The 19,163-nt window shown below is 33.9% G+C and overlaps 3 protein-coding genes across 3 annotated transcripts; all 3 read right to left on the bottom strand.

The window, feature by feature from the left end:
• Window positions 1-441: 441 nt before the first annotated feature.
• LOC110786632 (glutamate--tRNA ligase, chloroplastic/mitochondrial) lies at window positions 442-7,676 on the bottom strand. Its single transcript, XM_021991192.2, has 13 exons — window positions 7,322-7,676; window positions 7,127-7,245; window positions 6,372-6,493; window positions 5,464-5,646; window positions 4,485-4,603; window positions 4,270-4,318; window positions 4,045-4,146; window positions 3,854-3,956; window positions 3,682-3,745; window positions 3,377-3,491; window positions 2,296-2,396; window positions 1,238-1,394; window positions 442-1,148 (listed from the first exon to the last, which is right to left on the bottom strand). The coding sequence occupies exons 1-13, from the start codon at window positions 7,582-7,584 to the stop codon at window positions 912-914; spliced, it is 1,734 nt and encodes a 577-aa protein (XP_021846884.1). The 5' UTR covers window positions 7,585-7,676; the 3' UTR covers window positions 442-911.
• An 878-nt stretch (window positions 7,677-8,554) lies between these two features.
• LOC110786633 (expansin-A20) lies at window positions 8,555-10,824 on the bottom strand. The gene is made up of 3 exons (XM_021991193.2): window positions 10,309-10,824; window positions 9,798-10,116; window positions 8,555-9,084 (listed from the first exon to the last, which is right to left on the bottom strand). The coding sequence occupies exons 1-3, from the start codon at window positions 10,466-10,468 to the stop codon at window positions 8,772-8,774; spliced, it is 792 nt and encodes a 263-aa protein (XP_021846885.1). The 5' UTR covers window positions 10,469-10,824; the 3' UTR covers window positions 8,555-8,771.
• Window positions 10,825-11,400: 576 nt separating this feature from the next.
• Window positions 11,401-14,259, bottom strand: LOC110786592 (uncharacterized). The gene is made up of 2 exons (XM_021991144.2): window positions 13,517-14,259; window positions 11,401-11,928 (listed from the first exon to the last, which is right to left on the bottom strand). The coding sequence occupies exons 1-2, from the start codon at window positions 13,867-13,869 to the stop codon at window positions 11,670-11,672; spliced, it is 612 nt and encodes a 203-aa protein (XP_021846836.1). The 5' UTR covers window positions 13,870-14,259; the 3' UTR covers window positions 11,401-11,669.
• Window positions 14,260-19,163: the final 4,904 nt, after the last annotated feature.

Consider the following 19,163-nt stretch of genomic DNA (forward strand, 5'->3'; position numbering starts at 1 on the left):
CGTGTTGGGCCGGATCGTGTTCTGCTAACGGACTATCTTACTAATTAACATTTTTTGTCAATTGCTTAAAAAATAAACGTACTGACGTGCAGGTCAACCCGTCGTACTCGTGTCAGGCTCGTGCCAAATTTCTAAAATGATATCTATAATTCTATACACGGCCTATCACCGCTGTCCCAGGTTTACACTGGGCTCATGCAGCCTTCGTGGTAGTCGGACCCATGTCCAACTCTATTCTTAATCATACAAATAACTTCACTTAGAGGTCATTTGTTAAAGGAAGTCCCATTACTGGATACTTCAAACCGACACACTACGTTATTGTATTAACTACGAGTATGATTATTAAGTCATAAGGCTCGTATTTGGTCACCCTTTTTGAGTTGGTCAAGCAATGTACTGTATCAACTTATTCCAGTGTTCATATGTTGAACGGGCAGGTATTCGCATCCAATAAAATTGATTTCATTAATTTGGTCTACCTATGAGAATCTTTAAGCCACATAAAATAAATAAAAAACCTGTTGCACTAAATTGGATTGAATAGTCGAAAAGACCAGGTCATCGGAACTCGGTCATTATCAATTCGCCATCACTTGCTGATGTTTTGCCAAACAACTTGTGGAGAGATCCAAATAATCAAATGTGCCCAGTTTCAGATTTCTGACTGATGTACTACCAAATAATCATATGTATCTTGATTGATATGCAAATAAAGCTACACGACCAACTGATCAGTGTTTAAAAACCATGCAGTCATTTGCTGAGTGATACTTCTAGATCCAAAAAGTTGTAATTTCTATCAGTCAGCCTCAAACCAAGAGCTTGGTAAATTCAAACTGCAAACAGGCACTGACTACTCTTCAAGGTCAAAATTGCACACACACAGTTAACCAGAATTCCGTTATATCTCAATGCGCTACAGTTGTAGCTGGTTCTAAGGTTGCAGCAGAGTCTGCTGCTGTAAACGACTCCCAGTCAAGTTCCCGCAGGATTTTGAACCTTTCATCCAATGTAATGAACCCAAACTGAGGATTTACAATGTCAGTAGTCCCAGCTTTATGTAAAAGAACAATACCAGCTCCCATATCCGGACCATGGAGCTTGCCTGTCAGCAACACTCGGAGGGGCATGAAAAGGCCTTTTCCCTGCCATGACATATTCCAATCAGATAACAATAGAGATAGAGGAGTTGGAAGACAGAACATCATAGTGCTACAGAGAAAGGAAAAATAACCTTGCGCTTCAATGATTTCCCGAAAGCCTTGACCCATTTTTGCCAGCCAGTATGCCCTTCTTGCAGAGCTGCAATGAGCTCACCACTATCATATGCTGCTAAGAGGCTGGTTGCCACATCAGAGAGCCCATCTTCAAGAGCTGGCTTAGCTTCAGGACTGCAAAGCATATGTTACACAACAATATTAATCATCTTGCAACCCTGGCAAAACCAGTAGAGCAAGTACTCTATGGAAAGGTTATCCTGCATTATCTCAGATCCTAAGTGATAGCATAAAAGTTCAATAACTTGACTCGTTACCATCACACCTCTTTACATGTGAACAAACTCAACTCAACAACTTTTTTTAAAAGAGCTGAACCAAACACTAGTTGTCTCCTCCTGGTTCCAAAATAATAATCATCACTCATCACTCGTCGGTTTTAGGCATAATTTTTCAATTCACAGTGATGATTATTTTCAAAGCTGACAAATGATAAATAAGAGAAGAGTATTCAGAATCAATGTAAAAGCTTCTATTCATTACATAGGACGAGCTAACAACAATCTTGATCGTCTGTCTGTTGAACTCCTGCTACTCACCCATTTTAATAAAACAACACTAGGATTAACAACCAGTATAACTTCCATACAAAGTATAGAGGCTGGAATTGTTGAGTTGAAATCATAGAGATTAGAGTCTAAGCAGTAGATAAACACGATTACTTGAAGGGCGTCTAAAGAGGACTGGTAACAAGACTAACAACAACCAGGAAACATGTCCAAGAATTCCCACTGGACACGAATTAAAAGGCACCACCAAACATTCGTACAAAGATATAGAGGCTGGAATTGTACCATAAATATAAAATAAAAAGCAGCTGAAATCATAGAGATTAGAGTCTAAGCAGTAGATAAACACGATTACTTGAAGGGCGTCTAAAGAGGACTGGTAACAAGACTAACAACAACCAGGAAACATGTCCAAGAATTCCCACTGGACACGAATTAAAAGGCACCACCAAACATTCGTATCACTATACCAATTTTCATTCAAGTGTTAGAAATTCAGAAAGCACCTTGAAAGAGTATCGCTTAAGGGATATGACAAGAAGTTTGAAAGCAATTTGTCAGACTCTGGTACCAGGTCAATCCCATCCTTAAGCAATTCAATAGCATCCTGCACAGTTTAACCATCTCAGTATCTTTGGCATCTCATAGAACAAATTAATCGATAAGTTGCATAGCCAACATTGCACAATTTAACAATCTCAGTAACTTAGACATCTGGTAGAAACAATTAATAAATAAGTTGGATAGCTTTTTTTTACCCCACTCTATAAGGCAGACATTAAATTGCAGCTCCATGTCCTTAGAAACTATTTGCCCTCTTTCTCCCAATTAAGAAAAAGCTAGTTCAACCCAAAGCAGGCATGCCCAGCCACAGTACTTGTTTGATGATATCACACAAAGTCACCCCTTATTACCCGCTTTAATACACAACACAATGGGGGGGGGGGGGGGGGGGGGGAGTATCAGGTGAAACTGCTTATTACTAAAAGTTCAATCACTAAAGATTGCACAAAATAACTACACTTCCTACAGTCCACAAAAACATGCATAACAAACACATAAGTAGACTCTTACGTTTTATATTGAGCACTTGTGTACTTAGCAATCCAACTACCTTTTTGACAAACAAACTCAGGTTTTTCTTCCAGAAGCGTAAAGGAACACACGGTTACCACCACTATTAGATACTTCGATATGGATATAAGTACCACATTGTATCAACCCTTAAAACTAAAGGAATCGTTTGATTTCACCAAAGTACCTTTTGTAATAATTGTGTTCTTTCCATTCTCGCCCATCACTCAAATAAAATAAAAATGAGGGTACGTGATGAAACACAATCAAGATTCATCATCACTTTCTCATTTAGGTAACATGACACTTCTGTTTTAAAAAAACCTTTAGATAATACTTCGTTTATGTGATTATTTCCGCGTGGAGGAAGTGTTAAATAATACAGCATCACCAGAGAATTCACATTGCTATAAAATAGAAACACGAAGTAAATATCATATATTGTAAATAAAATGCAGGCATATCAGATTAACTTCTCCCCCTTTTCCGTTTCCAAGATACAGTTTTACTTACTTCTATAAAGTGTCCCTCAGATTCATTGAGGATGCCAGCAGTCTTCCAATGTTCACCAATAACTTTATTTAACTCATCTGATGGCAGAGCTAGTAAATAGTGCCCATTCATCCACCTATATTGTCATGAAAAAGATCCCAAGTAAAAAGATGCCAGTAAACATGTACTGCAATTTATCCCAACAACTTTATTCTGCTACAGAGTCCATGTGACTTATATAAATAAACAAGAAACTGAAGAAACTAGATCAAAATGGAAGATCCAGTGCACATAGCCAACAAAATGAAAACTAGCTTAATATTTACCTAAATTTAGTAGAATCAAATATAGCCCCACTCTTATTTACACGTTCTATAGTGAACTTTTCAACTGCAACCACACGAAAATATAATCACTCAACAGTCATTTAGAGAAAAAAAAGGCATCTATCACAGCAGTCCAGCAAACTAATATGGAGAAAGACCAAGGGTAACTTACCAAGTTGTTCAATAGTGAAAAATTCATTATCTGTACCATCCCCCCAGCCCAATAGTGATAAGTAGTTTACCAGTGCCTGTGGCAGATAGCCCATCTCCCTGAACTGTTTGTTACATGCAAGAATGGGATTGTAATGACTATCAATCCAGACAATATGCTTGCATTAAAAAACTATTTTATTCACCACAAACCTGACCCACTGAAGTTGCACCATGACGCTTTGACAGCTTGCTTCGATCAGGTGCAAGAATCAAAGAGACGTGTGCAAAGTTAGGCATAGGAAACCCTAGGGCCTGTAAGTACAGCATGAAATGATTCTAATATTCAGTTTCCTCGAAGTAGGAACAGATACATGGACATTCTGATCAGAGATCAAGAGAAACTAATAAATGACCCATTAGACATTTAAACATCACCTTGTATATTAAAGCTTGCCTCAGGGTATTAGGTAGATGCTCTTCCGCTCTGAAAACCAGGTTTGAAACGATAAGCATTTGATAGCCTCAATTTGCTAATGACCGGGAGGATCACACTTTAACAAAATGCAAGAAGAATACTAAGGGCAAGATAAAAGAAACACCCAGGACAACATGACATCATAATATGCCCTAAACATCTAAAATAACTTCACCTGATGACATGTGAAATGGCCATTGTGGCATCATCAACTGTGACACAAAAGTTGTACACAGGTTGCCCATTGCTCCGCATGATCACAAAATCTCCAAGAGTATCCAAGTTCCACCTAACCTTCATGATGCTATCAAACACTTTAACACCTTATGAAACAACAAAGTGCCTTACTCTAGTATTTCCTAGAGGCCAGAAATCTGCTTGTTAAAGCTTATTTAATACTTCCTTCATCCTTTTCCATGTTGCAAAAAATGACTCTCATGTTTGTAAACGCACAACTTTGACTACTTATATCTCCAAATATCTAAAAGTAAAAGTTCTGAAAAATTGATATTTGTATAAAATATATTTAAAACGAATTACTATGTTTTTTCTTATGCATAAATCACCATTGACGGTTGAAGTAAAGCATGTGACTAGTAAAAAAAAAAAGGCAAACTATTGCAACCAAAAAAAAGTATCTCCTAGTCTCTTATTAGTAGGCAATTTAACCTAATAGTAAAAAAAATAAAAAAAATTGGACAATCAAGCATAGAACTAAATGAAGATACAGAAAGAGACAAAAAGATAACAAGAGATAAGGGAAAACAAAACTCAACCAAAGCTGGTTTAAACATGGACCATGATTCCAAGGCAAGTTTTTACAAGTCGCTAATTCATTATAGTACTCCCTCTCTGTCTAGAATTTAAAGTCACGAATTCCCAACCCAACCCAACCCAAAATTCCAAATTAATACCTTTATAATTGTTGTCTCCATCCCACCCTCTTCACCACTCCATTTATGTGGAACTATATTCAGAAATCAATGATAATATAGAATCTACTTTGTATGACGCTTTTTTCTGACATAAAAAATTGTATACATAACATGACTATTGTTTACGGACAAAAGGACTAAATAATTATAGCTATATGCGGTTGCTGACAAAATGCTGACAAAATTCTAGCCTTCTAGGGCAACAAATAAATTACTTACTTCTCCTCGAATAAGATCGTCAATTTTGAGACTCCCTTCCTTAGGTACACGAAATCGGTATGTAAAAGGGGATCCCTTTTCCAGCTCTTCCTGTACATTTGCATCAGTAGCAGTGGCCCATTTTCCAGTGTACACTGGTGGCAGTCCTTTCAGTTTTGCAGTCTCCTTCATTTTTTCAAGTTCCTAAAGAATGTAATACACAGCCTTAGAATCTGAATTCAAAATTTCTTCAAAGCAGCAACAACACAAGAAAAGTGCAACTGCATGATAAACATGGAGGAAAAAAATACAATTCAGAGTTTCAGAAAAAATATATTACAGCTAAAATATGGAGTTCAATCCCAAAACAAAAAATTACATAGTAAATACTACTCACTGAAACCTGTTTTTCTGTTTTAAGTTCTTCCCTGATGAGTCAGCAGTTACTCGTCATAGATGACATTCAGAAGTATATTATTCCAGAGTAGTAGTGAAGAGTAATATTCATGTGCGTGTCAATAATTTACATCTTTTTTTTGTTCTTGCAAATGATAGCAGAAACTACGAAGTACAAAATATATGTTCTCCTTTTATAGTCAGTTCAGGTTGTTAGGGAGCCAGAGTTAGGTTAATTAAGTTAACTGAGCCACTCTCTGCATACATTGTTAAGCATGCTATGAGATTAAAAAAAAATCGAGGGAAAAAAAAATCCGAGGGATAAAAAAATTTCCTTCTTTTCTTTCTGCCACTTCTATCTCCTTTCTTATGAGTCCTTCTAACAGCATTTCTCAGATACAACTTCCCTTTCATTAGTAATTCGACATTTAAACTAATTTGACTCGTCAATTTCATGTGCATGTCACCATCCACAATGAAGGACAATAATGGCCAGGTTAACTCAATAGCTCACATAACCAAGATAAAGTTACCTCGTTGGAACAGAAGCACCGATACACATAACCAGAGTCTAAGAGCTTATTAGCATATTGTTTGTACAGTGAATTTCTTTCAGATTGTCTATAAGGACCATAGTCCCCACCAACTCCAGGACCTGCAAATAGTGAAGCGGCATCACAATCGTCAAAAAAAATCCCACCGGGGATGAACCATGATTAAGGCAGCAGCTATGTGATATAGTTAAACAATGAATATGCACAACCATAACTAGCATGACAACAGGGCAGAATCTGTGGAAGTTACAAACTCATCCAGAGCAAAGCAATTGCACAAAGTTAAAAACATATCTAAGGGATTGAATGCCAAACCATAATCACCAACATAATTCAATTATCAAAACAATGGAAGAAAGGTAGTGAAAAAGCCATTTCTAACAAATTTACGACGCAACAAAGTATCAAGGATAAAATTATCATGTTAAGAAAAAGTAAAACAGGAGCAAAAAAGTCGCTGGTACGAGGATGCCGAGGAAGTAGGAACTCAACCATTAACTTAATTCTCATGTCCCGATAATCTGAAGCTCATTAATTGTAATGTAAGAACTAAGAAGCATATATCCAACACCATTTATGAGAAGTGCATACACACATAAAATCATAAATTTTCGCACAAGCTTGTGGACTCAAGATGCATACTTTAAGTGCAAAGTTAATTATACCAAAATCAATAACCAAACAGAATAAGCAAATTCTAAACCTAGAATCGAAATGCAGAAAGAGTGAAATACCTTCATCCCAATTCAGACCAAGCCAAGTAAGATCACGCAATAAAGCCTCTTCAGACTCCTTCGTCGATCTCTCTAAATCAGTATCCTCAATTCTCAGAACAAACTTCCCACCCTTCGACCTATATTACCCCCAAATTTTCAGCAAAAAAAGTTGAAATTAAATTCGCTAGAAATGAACAGCGTTAATGAACTGACCTAGCGAAAAGGTAATTGAAGAGAGCAGTTCTTGCGCCGCCAACGTGAAGATTACCAGTGGGGGACGGAGCAAAGCGAACTCTGACTTCGCCGTCATTCTTCTTCGGAAAAGGAGAATCAGAAGAAGCATAAATTGAGAAGTTCCGGCGGAAGTGACGACGGAAGGTGCGGTGGAGAGAAAGTGGGGATTGCCGGAAAATAGGGGAGTGGAAGTCTGGTATGACCTTGATTCTTATCCATGGCGTTCCTACCATGGTCGCCATTTTTGCTAAGGGATATGTTGAAGTTTTCCACACTCGTCTTTCTCTCTCTCCTCGTTGGCCAGTTTGGAGAGGATTTTGGAGGATAACAAAAGGGCCTACGGTCAAGACTCAAGAGTCAAGTCTTGCCGGAGGTGACTATTTGGCTATACGTTGCGTTGTAGACATAGATTGCAGCTATACGATGTGTTTAGTCACACATTAGGTCCAACATATAAACAACATGAACAACATGATGAGTACATACCAAAAAGTACTTGGATCATGGAAAAGGAGTCGCTGCGACTTAACCAGGGTCTCGCTTTCTAATCTTAGCAACGCAACAATATTTATTGGGAGAGCTTTTATCAATAGGATTTGACTTAGCTCGAATCCAAATTAGTCGGAGTCTAGTAGGCTCTGAACTATCGAGAGAGATATCCTCTAGAAAAACATGAATTATATGTGGTTCAAATAATTGGACATAGACTTAAAGAAAGAGAAAACAAATACTTGTACATATTGTTACGTCATTCGAAATACACAATTTCGTGATATTTTATCATAACTCCATATTCTCTTATTTTTAAACTGTATTTTATTTTTCTATCACTAAGTGTTCTTTTATTGTGACATGCACTACTTGATCATTACCACATTTCAAGGATGATATATGTAACATGTTTATATCGCCTAGCTAACCGTTAACTAGAGAGAGAGGGTGAAATATCGATAGTGCCATTACTTGAGAGTGGAGTCTAACACTCTAACTACAAGCGCTCATTAAACATATTCAAGACATCACGCCATATAGACTTTTTCTTTTCGGATCAAAGCACATATCTTCACTTTGGTGGAGCCAAAAGTAACCAAAGTAGCCAACTTCTAAGACTCTAAGTGGAGTTTTCATAATGAGGTACAAACCTTTAAGAACATTCTGTCCCATGAGTAAAGCAGAATAAAGCAACAATGGGAAGAAGAAGAAGAAGAAAAGTTGTAAAGTTGAGTTAATCAATAGATTTTCATTTAATTACCACAAGTTCAATTCATTGATATTCCCTTTCTCCTTATCTTTTTGTTCTTCCCGTAATCTTTTCTGGGTTTTTCCGAGATTACAGAGGGAGGACTTTGTTTAGTTTACAAAATTCAGGCCTCTTTGAAGCCAAATAAGCTCAAAATGCAACAACCAAACAGTTTCCAATAATTTTGAGCTAATAATTGTAAATTTGTTTGCCTTCAAAGATCTGACCAAATTGCCAGTTTCCAGGAGCCACATTGTAAGAAGTCACTGATTTCCCACTGCTAGTAGTGACCTCAAAAGACAAAGATTGGCCTTTGAGATTGATATTACATTGCCAAAGTTGTCCCCAGTTTCTTGCCATTGGGATCCACCCTGTTCTTGACCCTTTGATTTTCATTCCTGTTACTTCTCCATCCAATCCCACATTTGTTATGAGTACTTGGTAAAAATTGGCGTTTCCAGTTATCGTGAACTTCATCCCACCATCTCTTTCACACTCCACCCTGCATCAAGTTCCACAGTTTCCTCTTTTCTTTCAGCAAAATCATACTACTTCTTTGCAACAATTAATTAACAACGGCTGCTTCATTTCTAAACTAAAGAATTAAGAGGCATCATGCTCTATAATCCTTACACAAGTTCATAATTACACTAATAACAAACACACCCTAGTATATATTGTTGCAAAGTATAGCCTGTATAGACAAATTGGTTTTATGCAAGTTGGAGCTTTTGTCTTGAAATCGCGTAAAAAATTACCAAAATTTTCATTCCACCATCTCTTTTACACTCCATACAGCATCAAATTCCACAGTTTCCTCTTTTCTTTCAGCAAAATCATAGTTCTTGCAACAATAAAGAGAAGTTACTTCATTTGTAAACCAAAGAATTAAGAAGCATTGTGATCTATAATCCTTACACTTACTTCATAAAATCATCCTATCTAGCCAGTTTCTTTGGAGCTTTTTGTCTTAAAATCGCGTAAAAAAACCAACTTCTTCAAAGGGATTTTCCAATCAAGCTAATTTTGCTAGTATTTGAGCCACTTGTTGATTGTGTGAGTTCAATTTGTTACAGTTTTAGGCCATACAACTAAATTTTCCCCAAATTGGTTTTTTGTCGTGTCAGTTTCTGCCAGCTCTAACAAAACACCACTCCGGAAAACAGATACATTTACAGGGCAAATAAAAAGAATGGGTTGAGTAAAAATTGATACCTCCTGTACTGAATTGGAACAATATCAGCAGATTTGACAGCAATTTCAGTAAAAGCAGCTTCAGACATTTCCAAATGTTGGCGAGGGAAGTTACACCAGCCACCATAATCAGTAGAAAGACCATAGTTTGGAGCACAGAAATCAGTGACAGTAACAACAACTGAAGGACTCCCAGGCTCACACCATCTTATATGATCAACACACCTCACCTCATAACAAGCTCCACAACTACTCCCTCTGTTGAACAATATTGTGCTTAATCCTGTTCCATAATTTCCATATGCTGTCTTGTGAAGGTCACCATACCCACATGCCCCTTCTGTTTAAGGACACAATTGACTCAATGTTACTACATTTATTTTAATTATTTACACGTTACTAGTTCAAATTACATGTAATGCAGTCAATATACTCCTCGTTTTTCAAAAAAAAAAAATCAAATTTCTACAGTGCAAAATTACAAATCTACAAGATCAGAGAAATAATTTGAGGAAATAAGAGTAAATGTTACCTGTAATGATAGACCCGTTAGCTTCTTTGATATAAGTAGCAGTAGCAGACTCCCATTCATCATCTGGAGGTTCAAAATCATCATAACTTAAAGCAGTAAAAATGGAGGTTTGCAGTAAAATAAAGCAGAAAAATGCAGCTAATTGAAGGGAGTTCCTCATTTTTGAGAGAGAAAGGTATGTTCTTTATCTATTCTTAGGGATTAATGAGAGCTTTTTGAGAGAAAAAGAGCGTTTTCTCGAATTTGAGGTTCAGGAAAAGGGGGATGGTTGTAATAATGAGTCAAAAAAAGTGGGATTTTTCTGGGTTAAGAACTTGATTAATTAGTAATTTAGAGTACATTTTAGGAGCAGCAACAGCTTTTCTTGAGGTGGCAGACACAAGGTGACAAGAAATAATTTGGGGTTTTTTCTGGGGTTTTATACTTGAAACTTGAAAGGAAGAAATTTCAACTCTTCTTTTGAGGAGAAGGTATCAATGTACTATCATCAATTCATCAGTAGCTCAGTAGTAGGGCCAAAATGTTGAAGAAAATGTGGAACTTTGGAGTGTAAAATTATTATGCGGAAATTACTCCATTTTGGTTGTGCAATGCATTCCCCACTCGTAAAGATGGCACTGGCTACTGGCTACTGGCTAGGCCGGACCATAGTACTGCACCGGCCCAGTAGGAAAAAAGTATGTCACGATCCAATACGTAAAAAGTACGATACGAGATAGGCACAATACGACACATTGATTGTCTTTGATTCGGTTGTGTGTCGCATTGTTTAGACCCATCGTGACACGGTTCAGACTCAGAGTGACACGCTACAATAAATAAAATTTGACACCAATAAAATATGGAGTAGTTAAATACAAGTTCATGTAAAATGTCTTATGATAATTAATTAACTGTTAGATCATGTGTCATATCATCCACATCCTAGTCTCCTACCCATTTAACAAACTACTGAGTATTAGACAGATACGGAGTAGTTAAGTACTTAAGTGTGTCAGACAGTCTAATAGGAGACGAGGTGATTATTGATTTGTGTTGTACTATAAAAAAATGTTTCCACAAAAAGTTATTGAAACAATCAGGTGTTTACTGTTGAAGTCAATTTGTATTGGTCCAATGCCCAATGGGCTTCATAACCGAACTTATTTGGACTACTAGCATTAATTAGTACACCAATGATCAATCCATAAACAAAACTTCATTTTCCATATTCTATTTACCTCTAACTCTCTAAGAGAATAACACACACATGGTTTAGTTTCATGTGTATTAAGCTAAAAACAACTATCCAAATAATTCATAAATTGACTAACTCTTATCTCTACAAATCTACATATCAGAAAATGTACTATGCAGTTTATCTACGGAGCTAATCCCTTAAAACCAATTATATCTTTCAAGGGTATAACGTTGCCGATAGTAATGTTGCTACCCTTGTCACGAATGTGGATGGATTTATGCTCATCATTGTTACTACTATTAACATTGTTCTTGTCCAATTGATAGAGACTGTAGGCAGATTGATCAAGGGTTCCTTCTTTGTAAATAAACACACTTTCATCTTCCTCCATTCTACGAAACTTCTTGTTCCGGTCTGACATCGGTTGAAGCGGCATTCCCCTGCACATAACAAAATTGTTTCAAAAGTGTTATAAAAAAAGGAAAAATTGATTCTAAAAATACAAATTGTAAGCGATCTGTTTAAAAAGGGCCGACTTTTCAATTAACTAAGAATAACACAATCTTTTAGAGCTGTCTTCTTTTAAAGGGCTCTAAAAATATTGTAGCATATTACCTATTTTAACATGTTATTATAGAGAGGAGCCTTTTAAAAGAAGATAGATACAAAAGGTTGTGTTATTCTTATATAAACATAAAGTCCGTCCTTTATAAGTAGATCGCTTAAAGGTTGTATTTTTAAAATCAATTTTTCCTTAAAAAAAAATGTATTATCGAGCCTCAACCAAGTACTCATCCTTCTTTCACTTCTTTTTGCCTCTCAAATGGTGTCAGGCGCAAATTTACTTTTAAATGGGCAAAGTCAAATTAAAATATGAACTTCATATTCATGAACTTAATATAATCTACTAATCTAGTAAGACCCACTTCTTTAACAAGGTATATGAACCATGGGGCTTTCATTCAAAATTGATGTTACAAAATCCAAGACTTTTGGCGACTAGTATTAACACTTGATTATCATTTGAGATACCATCATTACTATTTGTATGATTACTATAAAAAAAAACGTACAATTATGGAATTAACTTAGCCTTCTTCGTTAACTTTAGTGGAGCTTATAGTATATTGTTACAAGTTCTTGCTCAACAAGGAATAAGATATAAATAATATTAGGAGAATTAGGAAACATATCTTAGCTTTTCTAATCACACCAAACTCTCCAAAATATATCTCATCACCAACACTTGAAATTGTCAATCAAAGTACTAATTCGTTTACCACTAGTTAAAATTAATTAATTGGTGCAACAGGAAAAAAAATGGCAAAAAAATATATTTAAATTATCGTTTCATTTACATGTGTATTTATGTTGTCGAGATTTGATAATCACGAAGATTAATTTATCACTGCTCGATAGTTGATACGATGATACCGTAATTCTCATAGTGTGAACTTTTTTTTTTATCAAGGAAGATGACATTAAATTATTAAAATAAATTCGAAACTAACAAGGCATTTGGGTCCACAAAATAACAATATTGAAAAGAAAAAATAACTGATTTAAGATTTCTTCCTTGACAAGTGCTAGCCAAAGTTTTTAGTCAAAGAAAAGTAAACAACCCACTCCGTTCTTTTCCCGTATTTTCAATATTCATTCAATTTGGCAGAAAATAACATACGTTACCTTACTCTATTATTTTGATTAACAAAAATTACGATGGATTACTAGATGAAAATACTGCACCGTACTTTACCTTACTCATTCAATTTCCTCGGCCCCTATGGAAACAATAAAAAGTTTTTGTTTAAATTTTCTTTTACTTATTATGGTCAAATAAATAAACTGTAAGATTAATCCTTATAATTAATTAAAGGGTTGAGATTTAGTACCATTATAGTGGCTGCGATTTTATTTTAGCCAAGGGAAAATCATCCTATAGTTCTCTACCTTAACTACGTAGAAGTTAACACATTTTTATTAATAAGTAAAAAGGTACGCAAAACACAAAGGAGAGAGAAAGACAACCTGACATGAAAGAGATTAGAGATATCATCCATCCCAAGGTAAAATTTCACGCCCTTGATGAAAGCATGATATGTGTATACATGTAGACCGTCGATTCTATGTCGACCGTTAATTAAATGACTAGGAAGTTTCACCTTTGGCGGCGGGGACAACAAAGACAAATTCTGACAACCACCACTGGGGTGTGTATACTCCTTCCAAACGACACCGTTTACACAGGGGGTCTCTGATTGGACCATAAAACCCAATGTAGCCATGATGGGTTCCAACTCTTCATGGGTCATTATAGGTTTGAATGTTATTGTACACCATAACGCTAACTTTTTTGAACACTCGATCATACATGCCTCCATCTTCTCTCTCTTTCTCCCTCTAAAACGGTAACTTATTAAGTGTTCTTGATTTAAATATTTTGGATTTGATATGGTGGAGTCTCCTTTTATGCGGAATTGTGATTGGAAGTTGGGTTCTTTAAATTTGGGTTGATTTTGTGATGATTTATTTTTATTTTTATATTTTTTTTTGGAGGTGTTTGAATTTGGTGAGAATTTTGAAAGTTTGGGAGATAAAGAGAGGTTTAAGGGAGGAATAGGATTATGCTAATTATTACTCCGTATTTTTTAATTAAAAAAAATTATGGTAATTACTTCTTTTATCAAGGATTTTTTTTTATATATAGGGATCCGCTATACACCATAATTGGATTGAACAATCAAAAAGAACAGGTCATCGGAACTCGGTCACTTGCTGATGTTTTACCAAACAGCTTGTGGAAAGGTCCAAATAATCAAATGTGCCCAGTTTCAGAATTCGATTGATGTACTACCAAGTCTACCATGTATGTATCTTGATTGATGTGCAAATAAAGCTACACGTTCAACTGATCAGTGATAAAAAAAAACCAGGCAGTCATTTTGCTGAGTGATACTCCCTCCCCCCCTTATCACACAATTTTGACCACCAATATCTTTAACTACATATTATAAAAACTTATAAAATATTAATATTTTGAAAATATATATTAAGATGAAGCCAACAATATATTCTACACTAACATTTGTTTTAATATACTAGAAATAAAATAGGGTCAAAGTGAATTATGTGAATAGTGCAAAAAGTCAAAAAGGTGCGAGTATTAAGGGACAGAGGTAGTACTATTTGGTGTATATTTTTCTTAATACTATGTTAGATTCCGTGCAATGTACGGATGAGACTAAATATATTTTATCTGTTCTGAATAATTTATTTAAACGAAGTTTTTAATAAAATAAAACCATTTTTTTTATCAATGGATGTTGGAAAAATCAGAGAAAATTATTACTTTATTTTGATTGTAAATTGATTAGTGCAATTTTAGGAGTTTAGCGTTTCGAAAAAAATACTTAAGTTGGGAAAATATAAGAAAAAAAACTTATCAGACAATTATTATATATCATTTTCTTTTAGAATTGAATAATATCCGTAACGTACCGTAACCATACCCGTACCCTCGATCTATCTAAATTTTTGGCTATGGTATTGATTTGATAATCATATCAGTTATAATACCCTATTTTCTAGATTTGGGTATATAACAGGCTTTCAGGTTTATAAGTAATTTTGTTGAACCCAACTTTTAACACTTGTTTTACATAAAATAAAAATTAAATAATTATTTTTGGTTTGGGTATGGTTGTATAATAACACATTTCAGTGTAATTTGTTTATTTATTTATTAACTATGGTAGGTTAAGAGTATAATGCATTTTTTTGAAAATTATATATGAAAATCAAAAAAATATTTTGCTATTTTGCTTTTACGGAGTTTTCGTAATAGTTTACTACGTATATTATAGAAACAGTAAAATAAAAAAAACTGTGATTTTTTTCCATTTCTTTAAATCAGTAATTATATATATATTTTTTATCCTTGTCGTAATACATGACATCATAACTTTTTTTTTTCATATATACTTCTATTATATTAAGTAGAAGGAAAGAATAAGAAAAAAATAAAAAAAATCATGAAATCAGATATTTCAAAAGATTCTTAAATTAAAAGCTTTTTTTAAAAAAAAAAAAGTACCAATGACTCACCAGGACGTGACACGTGTCATTTCTGGTGTGTCTTTTAGGAGTCCGGATCCTCTAGAGTTTTAATAAAACTCTACAAGGTAGAGTTGTATCTAAACCATACATTTTAAAATCAATGGCACATATTGATGAGAAAAAATAGGGGGAATTTTGGAAAGATAATATATGAACCATTGATTTTTCATTCAATGGTTGATATGTTCAAACTCTTCCTTGTAGAGTTATTTTAGAACTCTAGAGGATCCAAAAACGTCTTTTAGATAGATAGATAGATTTGGTGATTTTCTGGTGTATATAGTAATAGATAGATAAATTTGGTGATTTTTTTTGTACTATAGAGATAAATTTTTAAAAAAATCGAGTAAGTGTTTTAGATACGTTAGATACCATGTTTGTAAAATTATTGAAAGCAATTAATCAAGTACAATACTATGTACGAAGATAACATCACTTAAAGCTCCATAATATCATTATTAATTGAATGCCCATTATCTTAACATTTGAAATTCACGTTGTCTTTCTATGTCCCTGATGTTTCATAGTTATAAAAGAGTACAATATACTCTATACTACTCCTCCGTACATGATAAATTACTACGGAGTAATGCTCAATTTGGACTTATATATGAAGAATCTAACTTAAAGATATATTACCTCCGTTTCTGAAAGTTTTTTATGCTTTGGAATATGAGTCCAAAGTATGAAAACTTTAACCGTAAATTTTCACTATTATATACATCAAAACGTTACATGTAAGATCTTGTTAGATTGGTTTTGGTATGTATTTTTAGAATATCAACCTTTTATATTTTTTCACATACGAAATTGGATATATTAGTAGTTAAATATTGTATTGGAGTCCGTACAAATAGTAACTGTAAAGAACTTTATGAAACGGAGGTAGTACGAAGTATGTAATTTTATAGATTTTATGGATAGCTTAGAATTGCTCACTTTGTAACAAACATAATTTTAAGCATGAAACAGTAAGGAAATATATTGATGGTAACGATGAAAGAACAAATTGATCACTATAAAAACAAAATAAACTAATAGGAGTAAATATTTCAATTTTCTATCAAATTTCTGGTATATGGTCTCATTAGGTCACTACGTACGACTCTTCGAACAGTATAAGGTCTAGGGTAATACTAAATTCCCTTGTTAATTTGTATTAGTTTCATAAACATAGACCATAGTTGACGACTTGATGTTATTAAGGCCAATTTTATCCTAAATAAAATATACGGAATACAAGCAATCCGTAATAGTTTTAGTCAAATACTTCATCCGTTGTTTTTTAAATGACACAATTACTTAGGCACGTTTGCTAATGTACGATTTCAAACATTAATATCTCCAATTTTGAATAAGAAAAAATTATAAAAAATTGATATTTTAAAAATATTTATTGAGACGAATCTAATAAGATCTCACACGACTATGTTTTTTCTTAAGTATAAACCACAAAATCAAGTCAAAGGAACTTGTGTAAATAGTGTTCAAAACTCAATTGTGTCATATAAATAAGAACACATGAAGTAGAATTTAAGTGTGAAACTACTCCATATAGTCAGGGACTTGGGGGTGTAAAAAAGCGGTTAGAAAATGGGTTGGATTGAACCACATTGGACAAAAAACAACCAATTCGGTCTCCGTCTCATTGATGTTTCCAGTAGGTCCAATATCCTTTAAATTTGGTATTTGACGAGATCAATTTTAAGTTTACAATTAGTTATTGAGCCCGTTCAAAAAACGGACAATTATATTAGTGGTTATTAAGCCATCTTTTAAAGAGTTAATTTTATTGAAGGTTTGTGATCTTGATTAATGGGAATAATATAATTTATATATGAGTTAAATTTAAATTAAAAAACATACAGATTAGATGGTGAATTAATATTGAGTGTTAAATATGGAGATGGAGTGGAAGAGGTTGAATGAATATATGAACTAAATGATGAATTGATGTTGAATGGGGAAGATGAAGGGGATGAGGTGTTGAAACTGTAAAATATTTCGTATAACAAAACAAAAAAATGAAAAAAGAAAATTATGGAGGAAAGATGAGGTGACACGAGTTATCTAATGATCTTTGAAAGATGGGTGACAGTCGTGACACATGTCCATGGTGTTCTTTTTTAAATACTAGGTATAGATTATACATAGTGTATATGTAAAATTAAGATGGTTAATTTATAACTTGCTATTAAGGGTGTGTTCAGTGGTAGCGTTCAAAAGTAGCGAGTAGCGTTTTGACCTATTCAGAACATTCCTTGTAAAATTTGTAAGTTTTTGGTAAGGTGGTGGTTTAGGAAGCGGTTAACAGTTGAGGTAACAGTTGTGTAGCTTTTCTCAAACATTAAGATAGTAACGTTCAAAAGTAGCAGGCCGAAAGAGTTTGCTAAATTCTAATACGTAAAGTTTTAAACAAAATATAGTTTTTATTGTTTTTTACAATTTCAACCGTTACTTTTACCGAACATGCATACTAATTACTCGCTACTTTGATAACTAAACGTTACCCGATATTATTCACAACTACCCGCTACTCAACCGCTAAAAGTTACTCGCTACTGCTAGTTTTGCCGAATATGACCTAAAATAAACAACAAGAATGACATATATCAATTATTGGTGCACAATTTTCTCTCCAAAAACCTACGTACATAATTCATTATCCTATGTTATAAACTACGAAGTATATATGTATTGAAAAAAAATATTGGTTTTCAAATTATGGAAATAATCGATACCAAATAGTAATAATTTGCTAAAAGGGATTTTTGGTAATATTTTAATCAAATAGTTATATTGATAATAGAAAATGTATTTTCTCAATATTTTTGGTCAAATTAACATAATAAACACATTAAATATTTTTTTGGTCAAACCAACATATTAAGCCTATAAAATATGTAAAAATTGCATATAAAAGATGATTAAATAAGTTTTTTCAAGATTTATTAATTGTGCAGTAGCTTCATGGAGAGAAATGTTTCAGTTACATATTTTGTAATTTTTTTTGTGAAATAATAATCTTAGAATATTTGTGCTCACATGAGACAAATCTATTTTTCTCCAAACATGTATTCAAAAGATACTACTCCATATTACAACTTTACAAGTACTCCGAATCTTGGGGTATTAAGTAATACAAAGTACATATTTATATTGGGATTTTAAATAACGCGTTAGTTTTCTTTCTTTAATTCCCCCGTAATGTTATTGAAAAATACAGAGTAATAAACATAGAAAGGTCCAAGCCGGTGAGATACATTATGAGACCGCTATTCTGGTCCAGCCCGATATTGATCCAAGAAAAATCAGCCAACTCTTCAAATCTTGAATTTTTGAAAATTTTCCGATTTTGTTCGATCTGATGTGGCCTGGTCTTGAATCAGTTAACAACCCGGTCATGTAGACTGATTTAGGCATATAGGTTTCATTCTATTCAAATTAATTTTTTATGAACTTATATTAACTTAACAAAACTTATTTTATCTAAAAAAAGTTATTGTCTGAAATATACTCATTTGTGTGTAAAATATTTGGAAAAAAACTAATTCTTTAC

This window comes from Spinacia oleracea, chromosome 4 (genome assembly GCF_020520425.1).
Source record: "Spinacia oleracea cultivar Varoflay chromosome 4, BTI_SOV_V1, whole genome shotgun sequence".
NCBI lineage: Eukaryota > Viridiplantae > Streptophyta > Magnoliopsida > Caryophyllales > Amaranthaceae > Spinacia > Spinacia oleracea.

Excerpts from the sequence above, each read along its gene's own strand:
- LOC110786632 (XM_021991192.2), bottom strand. The coding sequence starts at position 7,584 with ATGGCGACCATGGTAGGAACGCCATGGATAAGAATCAAGGTCATACCA. Across the intron at positions 7,246-7,321 it reads TTCAATTACCTTTTCGCTAG|GTCGAAGGGTGGGAAGTTTG; the intron begins GTCAGTTCATTA and ends GGGGTAATATAG. Across the intron at positions 3,957-4,044 it reads GTGCAACTTCAGTGGGTCAG|TTCAGGGAGATGGGCTATCT; the intron begins GTTTGTGGTGAA and ends TGTAACAAACAG.
- LOC110786633 (XM_021991193.2), bottom strand. The coding sequence starts at position 10,468 with ATGAGGAACTCCCTTCAATTAGCTGCATTTTTCTGCTTTATTTTACTG. Across the intron at positions 10,117-10,308 it reads TAACGGGTCTATCATTACAG|AAGGGGCATGTGGGTATGGT; the intron begins GTAACATTTACT and ends GTCCTTAAACAG. Across the intron at positions 9,085-9,797 it reads GTTCCAATTCAGTACAGGAG|GGTGGAGTGTGAAAGAGATG; the intron begins GTATCAATTTTT and ends AACTTGATGCAG.
- LOC110786592 (XM_021991144.2), bottom strand. The coding sequence starts at position 13,869 with ATGGAGGCATGTATGATCGAGTGTTCAAAAAAGTTAGCGTTATGGTGT. Across the intron at positions 11,929-13,516 it reads TCTAATCTCTTTCATGTCAG|GGGAATGCCGCTTCAACCGA; the intron begins GTTGTCTTTCTC and ends TGTTATGTGCAG.